General features: G+C 65.7%; 2 protein-coding genes across 2 annotated transcripts in view; both read left to right on the top strand.

Annotated features, from left to right (window-relative positions):
• The window catches only part of LOC125684787 (small conductance calcium-activated potassium channel protein 2-like), a 1,298-nt gene extending 552 nt beyond the window's left edge, over nt 1-746 (top strand). Inside the window, 7 exon segments of the mRNA XM_048927220.1 lie at nt 289-319; nt 321-357; nt 471-532; nt 534-596; nt 598-651; nt 653-702; nt 704-746. Coding sequence (XP_048783177.1) covers nt 289-319; nt 321-357; nt 471-532; nt 534-596; nt 598-651; nt 653-702; nt 704-746 — 340 coding nt within the window.
• A 3,428-nt stretch (nt 747-4,174) lies between these two features.
• On the top strand, nt 4,175-10,354 carry OCLN (occludin). The gene is given in 11 exon segments (XM_048927829.1): nt 4,175-4,223; nt 5,381-5,681; nt 5,683-5,796; nt 5,798-6,085; nt 6,875-7,033; nt 8,317-8,414; nt 8,416-8,472; nt 8,550-8,750; nt 9,240-9,411; nt 9,946-9,987; nt 10,121-10,354. Coding segments are annotated over 10 exon segments (1,527 nt in total). The 5' UTR covers nt 4,175-4,223; nt 5,381-5,387; the 3' UTR covers nt 10,223-10,354.
• Nucleotides 10,355-11,208: the final 854 nt, after the last annotated feature.

Genomic DNA, 11,208 nt, shown 5'->3' with positions numbered 1-11,208 from the left:
TTGGTATTAAACCCGCTGTTGTGTTCTGTCTCTGTTCTGCCCCCTCCCTGCAGAGCTCAGAAGTAAGTGTGCCTGTCTCCCTCGTTCCCATCCGTGTGCATGGTGCCGTGCTGCAAAACGGGGAGGGGGGGTGGGCTGACAGCGTGGGGGCATCCCTGGGAGTCTCAGGGTCCTGCGGAATACTCGGAGCCCCCCGTGCACGGGGTTGGGGGGCTCCGTTGGCTGCATGCTGGGGGCCAGGGGAGACCCCACGAGGCAACGCTGACCCCACTCCCCTTTCTCCCACAGGCTGAGGAGCGTGAAGATGGAGCAGCGCAAGCCTGAACGACCAGGCCAACACGTTGGTGGACCTGGCCAAGGGTGAGCGCTGCCGGGGAGGGGGGCTCAGCCCCGGGGGCACCCATGGCACGGGGCCGCGTGTGGGAACCATCATCTATCTGACCTCCCCCTGCCTTGGGCCATCCACCTCCAGACCCAGAACATCATGTACGACATGGTCTCGGAGCTGCAGGAGCGCAACGAGGACCTGGAGAAAGCGCATCAGCGCGCTGGAGGGGAAGCTGGGAGGCGCTGGGCTGAGCCTGCTGGCGCTGCCGGGCGCTCGTCAGCCAAGCCATCGGGCAGCAGCAGCGTGAGCTGTTGGGGAGCTGGGGCCCCCCGTCTCTGCCCCGCCACCGCCCCCTGCACCCCCGCCCGCCACCGGCTCCCCTTCCACAGCCCCCCACAGCTCCTCGGACAGTGGGTGACCGTGGGGGGGGGGGGGGGGGGTGCGGGGGTGGGAGGGATGTGCCGGGGTCCCTTATGTCTGGCCATCGTGTGGCTGATTTCAGTAGCTTTGTTCTGTAAGCCCTCTATAAACTTCCTGCGTTCACTGTGCCTGGCGTGAGGCTGGAGCCCCCCCCACCTCCCCATGTTCCTATTGGGGTGGTCCCCGTGTCTCCCCCTCCCCCCCCCCCCCCCCCCCCCACCCCCAGGAGAGATTTGGGGGTGGAACATAAGAGCAGCGCCAGGGGGAGGGGGGGGGTCCTGGCAAAGGGGAGAAAGAGGCGGTGGGACAGAGTGGGAGCCCTGAGGTTTGGGGGGGGTCTGGGGCAGTGGCCCAGATGTGGGGTGGGGTGGGGGTCCAGGATGGGGTCTGGGTGGTGGGGAGCAGGAGGGCCAGGGGCTGTGTGGGGTGGTGGCAGCCTCCCGTGGCAAGAGCAGGGCCGAGCCCTGGGGCTGAGGTCTGGGGGTCCTGGCTCGGCCACGCCGCAGCCTTGGTGAAGTCATGTCACCACTCTGTGCCTCAGTTTCCCCCATCTGTAAAAATGGGGGCGTGGGGGGGGGGGAGCGGGGGGGTAGGGGCAACGATACCGACCATTGTCAAGTGCTGTGAGATTCCTGGATGCAATACTCAAGCAGCCCCTGTGTGGTGCGGGGGCAAAGCTGCTCCATGGGGTCCTGTGCTGGGACCCCCGGGGGTCGTATCCCCCTTGAGCCGGACCCTCGGTATGGGGAGGCCTGGGGGGGGGGGGGGGCTGAGGCACACATTAAAGGAGGTTGAACTGGACATGTCACTCTGTGCTCGTGGCAGTGGGATGGGGGGGGGGATGGGATGGGATGGGACCCTTAAGGAGTCGGGGGGGGTCTTTGCAGAACCTGGGTGCTGAGATGCACAGCTCCCCATTGCTTGGCACAGCCAAACACGGGGGGGGGAGGGTGTTGGGGCTGCTCCTGCCTACAGCCCACACCCCACAGCCCTCTCTCCCCACACCCCACACCCTCTATTGGGCAGCACAGAGCTGTTAATGTTTAACCCGTGGTGCCAATCGGCGGCAGGTAGCGGCCGCAGCGCTCCTGGGGGGCCACGTCCTGCCATGCAGCGGGCAGGTAATGCTGGGGGGGACAGCAGGAGCTGGGCTGGGTGGGGGTCCTGAGTGTCAGTGGGACAGGGATGGAGCTGTAGCAGCTGGCAGCCGGGCTGTGTACGCCCCTGCAGGGGAAACTGAGGCACGAGGGCTGGGAGTGGGATCCCTACTGGGGGCTCATCCTGGTTCCCCCTTCCAGCAGCACGGCCGCCTCCGGGGGGTCCCATCACCACAGCCCCCTCTGGAAGATGACGGCTGAGCCCACCCCGCCAGCAATGAGAAGGGACCGTGGCACGATGCTGCTGGGCAGGATGCCTTCTGGCAGAGCTTTGCCCACATGAAGGTCGTGGCCGGACTGCTGCGTGTGCTGGGGGGGCTGCAGCTGCTGTGCGGGGGGACGGCCTTCATCTGCGTGTGTGTGCTGACATCCCGTGGGGTCACAGCGCTTACAGCAGCGAGCTGCTCCTCGGGGGGGGCCTGGGGGTCCCTCTGACCCCCTTCGTGCTGGCGGTGCTTGGCCTGGCCTGGCTGCTCACTGCCCTCCTGCTGGGGGTCGCCGCCCGCTACCAGCGCGTCCTCCTGGGGGTCACCTGGTGGCCCCCCACCGAAGCGGGGCTCCACGTGCTGCTCTTCCTGCTCTGCCTGGCGGCGGCGGGGGCCCACGTTCACACTGTGACTCTGGGTGGGCTCTGCTCCTCGCCGCTGCTTGGCAGCCCCCTCCTCACCGAGCTCTGCCGGGTGGAGGGGGGTCAGGCGGCCGCGCTGCTCTTCCTCTTCCTCACGGCGTTGCTCTACCTGGCCGGCAGCGCCGTGGCTCTCAAAGTGTGGCACGAGGTGGCCCGGTGGCACCGGGGGGCTGCGGTGATTCCCTGTAGCCCTGAGGGCAGCCTGCAGCCTGCGGGGGCCTCGTGTCCCCCAGTTTGCGTCCTGAAGCCTCTGCTGGTCCAAACCAAGCGTGTCGTCTTCAAGGATGAGGTGGAGGTGGCAGGGAGACCCCATGGAGGGCTGGGGTCACCACCACCGAAGAGGGCAAGCAGCGGGGGGGTTCGGGCTCTGTGCCCCCCGGGCTTGTTCCACAGCCACACATCATCCCTGATTACGTGGTGTAAGTGGCCAGTGCCAGAGGAGGGGGGAGAGGAGGGGTTCTTGGGGGGGGGGTCCCGTGGGCTGAGCTGGTGGTGCCCCCTCCAGGCGGTACCCAGCAATCCGGAGCGCACGGCAGCGGCAGCAGTACGGAGCGGTGTTTGCAGATCAGCACGCAGAGTACCGGGAGCTGCAGGGGGAGCTGCAGGCGGAGAGGTGCGGGGATGCCGTGTGCCACCAGCAGCGACGTGCGGGCACGGTGGGTGTTGATGGGACGGGGGGGGGGGTGCGGGGTTGGGGGGGGGGGGGGAGGTGTCAGGCTGCGCCTTTCCCCCCCGAGGGATGAGAAAAGGGGGGACCCACGTCTGCTGTGAGTTCCTGGGGAAGAAGAGGCTGAGGGTGGTGAGGGGTCTGGGTTGGATTTTGCATTCGGACCGGCACGCTTGGGGCCCTCCATGGTGCTGCGTGGCCGTGGGGCAGCTGTGGGATCCCGGCGCTGTGTGTGTGGGGGGGGGGGCTCAGTGTGTCCTCACTGCCAGGATTTGGCCTTCGTGGCAAAGCGGCAGCGCTGCCTTTACCTGAAGGAGAAGCTGACGCACATTAAGGCACAGATCCATGAATTCGACCGCAGCAGTGACCGCAGCAGCACCGTCCTCTTCTGAGCGGGGAACGATGGATGGGGACCCCCCCCAAATCCCTGGGGACACCGCGGGGCTCAGTGCTGGCCGATGGCACTACAGGCACCCACTGCCCAGCTGCTGCACTGCGACCACCCGGGCAAAGGGAGCAAATGTGGGGCTTCTGGGGGGTCTCTGGTGGCTCTGCAGCCCTGGGACCCAGCAGATGCAGCCACAGTGGGATCAGAATAGTTTATAATAAAAATCCGATGATATTTCGACGGGATTCAATGCATCCTGGGGTACCAGCAGTGGGTGGGGGGCACCCAGCACCCCGGGGATCCTCCGGTCCCCCGATGTCACCCAGGAGGTGCTGAGCCCCGGTCCCCAAAAGGAAGTAACCCAACCCCGACCTCCTGCTGCACGCCGCTCACAACGCGGACCCCCGCCCGCAGTCCCCGCTCCCCCTCCCCGCAGTGGGGGCGGACGGCGGCGGCGGGGCCGCCCTCGGGGCTCCCCCCGGAGGCGGAAACCGGGGCCGGTCCCGTCCCGCAGCGCTCCCGGCTGCCATTTTAAGGTGAACAAAGCGGCGGAGGTGCGTGCAGGTGACGGGGCTGCGCGGTGGTACGGGGCTCCGGAACCGATACCGGAACGGGTGGGGGGAGCGCGGGTCCCGGTAACGGCGGGGGAAGTTCTCCGGGGGTCCTTCCGAGGGGCTCCGTTCGTTCCTCGCGGAATCCCGCCGGGTACCGGAGCGCTGTGCGGATGGGGGGGCGGGAGGGTCGGCACCCTGGAGGGGCTCCGCGTCGCGGGGCTCTCGGGTGGGGGGACACACAGAGACCCCCCCCCCCCTTCCCCTTTCCGGTACCGGCGTTCCTACGGTGCCGCGGTCGGGACGGGGCTGTGCCCCCCTGCCGTGCTCGGTGCTGCGGGAAGCGGAGGAACCTCGCCACAGCTGTGGGGGATTTGGGGATGGGGGTGGAGGGTGATGGGGCAACGGCTCTTCTGGCCGCGGTAAGGTGCGGACCCACCTGGGGACGGGGACCGCCGCTGTTTGGGGGCACCGCGTCCCCTTCCCCGCGCTGAGCACAGACACCGCGACCCCCCCCCCCCCTCCGGAAACCCCCCCCCTGCTCCTCCTCCGCCCGCCCTCCGCTCAGGTTACCCCGCGGGGTTCGAGTTTCCCACGCTGCACTGCCGGGGGGGGGGTCAGAGCGTGGGGTTGTGCCGTGTTTGTGGGTTGTGCAGCGGGGAGGGGGGGGAACTTTGGGCCGCGGAGCCGCCGCGTCTCCCCCCGTTGCCCCCCATTACGTTCCCCCCCCCGCCGCCCCCCTCCGCGTTGTTGTCCCGCTGTCTGCAAACAGCTGCAGCTGCGCTCTGGAAGCGAACTCGCAGCAAAGCAAAACTAAAGGAGCTTCGGAGCGCACGGGACGGGACGGGGGCGAATCATTTTGGGGAGGGGGCGGGGTGGGGGCAGCACAGCTCCACGCAGCGCTAACAGCGAGCAGCCCCGCGGCGCTGCTCTGGTTCTCGTTAATCCCAACAGCTCTGCTGGCGGAGGGGCCCTCGGGGGGTCAGCGCTGCCGTCGGGCGAGCGCTTTTGTGGTGTTAATGAGGCGACCCCATGCGCTGCGGGTCCGGCGGGCAGGGCCGAGCGCCGCGCTGACTCACAGCTCTCCCCGCCCCAAACCGTGCCTCAGTTTCCCCACCAGAGGCGGGTGACGCGTCGGGCACACGGCCGGGCGGAGGTGACGGCGATCAAAGTCCCCTGTGAACGCGACGGGGGGACGGCGGATAGCCGGCGGTGCCACCGCTCCGTCCTTCTCCCCGCAGGGCCACCATGTTCAGCAAGAAGTCCTACGACAGCCCCCCGGCGGGGTACGGCCCCCCGATGGTGTACGGCCCCCCAGTGGGGTACGGCCCCCCCACGGGTGATTACGGCTACGGGTCGCCGCCGCCGGGCTCCTACTACGTGGAGGACACCCCGCAGCACTTCTACAAGTGGACGTCGCCTCCCGGCGTGGTGCGAGGGCTGCAGGCGGGGATCCTGGTGCTGTGCATCGCCATCTTCGCCTGCGTCGCATCAACGCTCGTCTGGGACTACGGCCTGGGGGGGACCTACAGCACCGGGCTGGGGGGGGTACTACGGCTCCAACTACTACTATGGCAGCGGGCTGAGCTACAGCTACGGCTACGGGAGCTACTACGGAACGGTGAACCAGCGCACGGCCAACGGCTTCATGATGGCCGATGGCTGTGCTGTGCTTCCTGGCCCAGCTGGGGCTGCTGGTGGCGGCGCTCAGCAAATCCAGGGCCATGCGCTCGCGGCGCTTCTACCTGTTGGTCCTGGTGCTGAGCGCTGTGCTGGCCTTCGTCATGCTCATCGCCTCCATCGTCTACATCATAGGTGTCAACCCACAGGCGCAGATGTCCAGCAGTTACTACTACAGCCCCTTGCTAGCCATGTGCAGCCAGGCCTATAGCACCACCTACCTCAACCAGTACATCTACCACTACTGCACCGTGGACCCCCAGGAGGTGAGTGCAGACCCCCCGCCTTGGTGATGGCCGGACCCCCGGTCCTTCCTGGGTTTGGAGGCAGAGTGAGGTCGCAGGGGAGCGCTTTGGGGTGCGTGTGTCCTGCCCTTGGGCTGCTGTGGGATGTGGTGTCCCCGTCCTTAGTGCCATCGGGACGGTGACCCCATCGGTAGTGCTGCTGCATGGGGTGGAAGGGGGGGGGAGATGGCACTGTGTGGCCATTAAAGTGGAGGAGTTTCGGGGAGGGGACGGGCTGTGCCCCAGCACAGAGCTGCTCCCGGGTACTTTGGTCTCCAAGCTTGTAAAAGCATTTGAACAAGCAGTCAGGGAGGGGAAGTGGGGCCTTGCCGTGCCGTGCCGGTGGGGTCAGTGGGGCAGAAGGCAGCGGGTTCTGCACGGCCCCGGTTTCGGCTGGGGCCGCCGTGAGGTTCCTGCACAGTGCTGGGGTGGGACCGGTGCTGCCGGTTCATGGCAGCAGGGCTGGCTGTGCTGCATTCCTGCACCCTGAGCGCAGCGCTGCACCGTGGAGGGGGGGGGACGACAACACAGGGCTGTGCTGTGCTCAGCGCCCATAGAGCTCTGCACTCAGCTGTCCCCGCTCAGCCCCAGTTGCTGCACGGAGGCGCAGTGTTGGGGTGTCCCCTCCACATGCACCCAGTGTTGCAGTGCCACTGCCTGTCTGACCCATGGGTATCTGGAGGGGGGGGGGGGGGGGAGCTGCCCCATTCAGCCCCACACGGGGGTCTGTTGACTGCAGACCCCCTCAGCTGCCCCCTCCTTCCCCTACAGGCCGTGGCTGCTGTCTGTGGGTTCGTCATCGTCGTGCTGCTCTGCCTCATCTGCTTCTTCGCCCAGAAGACGCGCAGCAAGATCTGGCGCTACGGCAAAGCCAACATCTACTGGGACCGTGAGCCCGTGGTGCAGGAGGGGCCCAACGTGGAGGAATGGGTGAGAGCAGGGGGGGCAATGGGGACGTTCCTCCTCCTACCCTGGGCAGGTCGGGAGTCGGGGACACGCGTGCCCCCCGGCTGTGCCCATGCCAGGAGCTCCTCCTGCCTTGTTTGCTCTCGGCAGCGCCGCACCAGGAGCCGCTGCTGCTCTTATCGCCCCCAGCCGTGGGGCTGAGCTCCCTCCCCACCACCCCTTTTTTTTTTTTCTTCCTTTTTCTCTGGGCCTAAAGGCAAACAGGGTTGGATCAGATGGGCCTGGGGCCAGCAGTGCTGAGCCCGTCCCTCTGTCTGCCCCACTCCGGCTGCAGGCACCGCTTGGTTTCGGTCTCGTCAATGATTAACTCTGTGCCATAGGACCTGCTGTGCGTGATACACAGCTGTGCCGTGTCCCCTTCCCACCTGCCCGTTCCCAGCCCCATAGGGATGGGTGCAGGGTTGCTGGGGGTCTGCAGGTTCTTGCACCCCTCCGTGCCTTTGCGCCCAGTGTTTGTCTTTCATTTTACACAAACACCTTTGTTCGGGTTTATTTATTTTTTGTTCCACGTCCCTCCCCAGCCCGGCATTTCCTGCTCCGTGGGGGGGTTGGGGCACAGACCCCACACCCAGGGCTGGCCATAGCAGCGTCCCCATCTCTACCAGTGCCCCATGGAAGCAATGTGGGGAGGTGCAGCCATGCACACACGCAGGGACTGATCCCCCTCACCCTGGAGCGTCCCATTCGGTGCATGTGGTTGGGGTGAAGCAATGACCTTTGTGCAGGCGTGAGCTGCAGTCTCAGCATTGTGGCTTAAGGACAAGGCTGTCCCTGCCCCGGTGGAGGTCCTGCTTGAGGGAGATCACTTGATGTCTTCATCCACGGGGGGGAGAGGCAGAGGAAGGGGCTCTGCCGGCAGGAGCTGGAGCTGACGTTCCCAAAGCCACCGTCCGGCTCCTGGCTGGGCCAGCATCCGGCACAAACAGCCACAAAGGACAGGAAGGAAGGGGGGGGGGGGGGGCGGGAGGGGACATCCTTCCCAGGAGCCCCAAACCGGGGGCTGACACCTGGGGCAGCAGGGGGGGCTGCAGGGTCCTCCTGAGCGGCGTGCCAGGACCCCCACGGTGCTCTGCGCGGTGTCACCCACTGTGGCACGAGGGTCCTTGTGGGTCTGCAGTCCCCCACCCCTCACCTCCCAGCAGGGTCCCACCCCCCCCAAACAGACAACGGGGATTTCTCCATCCCTATGGGGGGCGGTGCCACCATCCCCCCTGCGTCCCCCCGCTGAGCTCCTGTTCCTCCTGCAGGTGAAGAACGTGGCGGATGGGGCCAGCGTGCAGGACGAGACGGCCACTCTTGCCTACTCAGAGAAGCCCACCAGCCCTGTCACAGCCCCCCCCTACAGCTACGTGCCCCCCCCCCAACACCAGCTACTGCCCCTCAGGCACCTACAGCAGCCGGGGGTGAGTGAGGGGTCCTGGGGTCGGCGGTTGCCCATTCTCATGTGGCCGTGCTGATGTCCCCCTCCATGTCCCTGCAGCGACCAACCGGATCGGGCCCTCAGTGCCAGCCCTGCGCAGGAGGAGGAGGAGGAGAAGGGGAAGGATCAGCCCAGCAGACCCTCTGCCCGCCGTGGCCGCCGCCGCCGCCGCAACCCTGAGTTGGATGAGTCTCAGTATGAGACCGACTACACCACGGCTGTGGAGTCTGGTGATGAGCGGGACCAGGAGCAGTGGGCCAGGTGAGGGGGGGAGGCTTTGAGGGGGGTGAGGGGGGGGGGTCCTGCGGGTGCCCCCTACCTGCAGCCATCCCCACAGAGCTCAACCTGTGCCGCTCACTGCCAATGCCCCCAGTGAGGGGGGAAAACCCTGCCCACCCCTGGGGGGGTTCGTTCTGTGTTGTCCCACAGTTTGTACCCACTGTGAGGAGGGTCCTGTGGGAACCCCCTCCCCTTCCCCAGCAGAGCTCAACCCCATGCTGCCCTACAGCCTGTACCCCCTATGAGGGGCTACCCGGGGGGTACCCAGGTACACAGAAGATGCCCATGTCTCCCCCAGGGATCACCCCATGCTGTTCCACAGCCTCTATGAAGGGGGTCCAATGGGAATCCCCCACCCATGCCCTCCCCCACAGGGCCTCACCTGCCCCTGCTCACAACCTGTACCCCCCACGAGGAGGGTCCTATGGGATCCACAGCCCCCCCCAGGGCTCACCTCCCCCTGCCCCACAGCCTGTACCCCCCCATCACGTCGGACAGCACTCGGCAGCGCTACAAGCAGGAGTTTGACACCGACCTGAAGCGCTACAAGCAGCTCTGTGCCGAGATGGACAGCGTCAACGACCGCCTCAATCAGCTCAGCCGACAGCTCGACAGCATCGCCGAGGACAGCCCTCAATACCAGGTGTGGGCCCGGGGGGGGGGGGGTTGGGGATCTTGGAAGGGCTGTGGGGATGCTGCATGCCAATGGGGCTCTAGAGCTTGGGGGTTGCTGCTTGGGTCTGGGATGCTGTGGGGCAATGGGGATGCTGCGTGGGTTTGAGGCTGCTGCAAAGCAGTAGGCTGCTGTGGGGGCCTGGGGCTGCTGTGGGGCCTGGGGCTGCTGTGGGGCCTGGGGGCTGCTGTGGGGCCTGGGGCTGCTGTGGGGGGGCTGGGGCTGCGGCTGCTGTGGGGCAATTTAGGGCTCTGCAGCTTTGGGGCTGTTGTGGATAGCTTTGAGGTTGCTGCGTTCCATTTGGGGATGCTGCAGGGCATCAGGGCTCTGTAGCTGTGGGGATGCTGAGGGGCTTTGGGGCTGTCGCTTGGGTTTGGGGCTGGTGTGTGCGTCTAGAGATACTATGGGGCTGCTGTGGGGCACTGGGCAGAGCTGGTCCCTGCAGAACCCCCCCCCTCAGGGTTGGTTGTGACCCCCTCCCCCCTGTACCCATTCCCTTTGTAGGATGTGGCAGAGGAATACAACCAGCTGAAAGACCTGAAGCGGGTGAGTGCAATGGTTTCAAACACCGGCGGGCCATGCAGCCCTGTAACAAAGCACGGGGCTGATCTCTCCAGCAAAGCATGGGGCTGACCCCCACCTCCTTGCCCACCCCCTCTTCCCCCCCCCCCCCCTACAGAGCCCAGACTACCAGAGCAAGAAGCAGGAGAGCAAGGTGCTGCGCAACAAGCTCTTCCACATCAAGCGCATGGTGGGTGCTTACGACAAGGTGCGGGGGTAACCAGCACCAGGAGGAGGGGGGGGACACCCCCAACCCCCCCCCCCCCCACCACACAGACTTTTGTGCATTTTGTACCTTTTTGTAAACAAACAAACAACGAAACACACCCAAACACATCCATCCCCCCCCCAAAGCGCTCACCGCCCCGCTTCCATCCACTGTGAATGCACTGGGTGAGTGCTGGGGGCTGCTCCCCCCCCCGCCGTGCTGTAATTATGGCAGTGCTGGAAGGGGGGGGGGGGTTGTGGAAGGCCAACACCTCTGGGAAAGGCTGGGGTCTGCAGCAGCATCATGGCCCCCCCTGGCACCCTGGGTACCAGAGCGGTACCTTGAGCACACAGCCCAGGGGGGGCAGAGCATCCCTTGGGATGGGGGGCTGGGGATGGGGGGCTGGGAGGGGGGGGCAGAACCTTCGGAGGGAGTCAGAGCTTTTTGGGGAGGCGTTTTGTAAGGAACTGGCTGAAACTGTGTAATATTTGTTGTTTCTTTTTTTTTTCTAAATAATAAATGAAGTGTATGGATTGATTTTTCAAGCCAGGCTGCAGCCAGGTGCATGCAGGGCTGTCCTTGCAGTGCTGCCCCCCCCCCCCGCTGCACTGGGGTGGGGATGTCCAATTCCACTTCCTCATAATAGGGGGGGTGTCCTTAAATCCCCCCCCCATGGATAAACCTTTGCAGCCACCTGTAATGGCATTGATTCCCCACGAGGAACCCTTAGGCTGGAAAGCATCTCCCAGAGCCCCCCCCCAAACCCACACCATCTTAATGGCTTCACCCTTTCAAAGGGGGGTGGTCTGAGCAGCAGGACCCCCAGCCTTGTAAGAAACATCTTTATTGATGTCCGTTAATTGGTTTAGTATCATTGAACAAGGATTATAGGGTTGGTTTTTCAGTGAATCAATCTAAATGACTGCTCTCCCCCCCCCCCCCCCCGACCCTGCACTGCTCACACAGTGCGTACCCCTGAGACGCAGAGCCCCGCTGCA

This window comes from Lagopus muta, chromosome 26 (assembly GCF_023343835.1).
Source record: "Lagopus muta isolate bLagMut1 chromosome 26, bLagMut1 primary, whole genome shotgun sequence".
NCBI classification, from domain to species: Eukaryota; Metazoa; Chordata; class Aves; order Galliformes; family Phasianidae; genus Lagopus; species Lagopus muta.
This window is presented reverse-complemented; position numbering and strand designations above follow the sequence as displayed.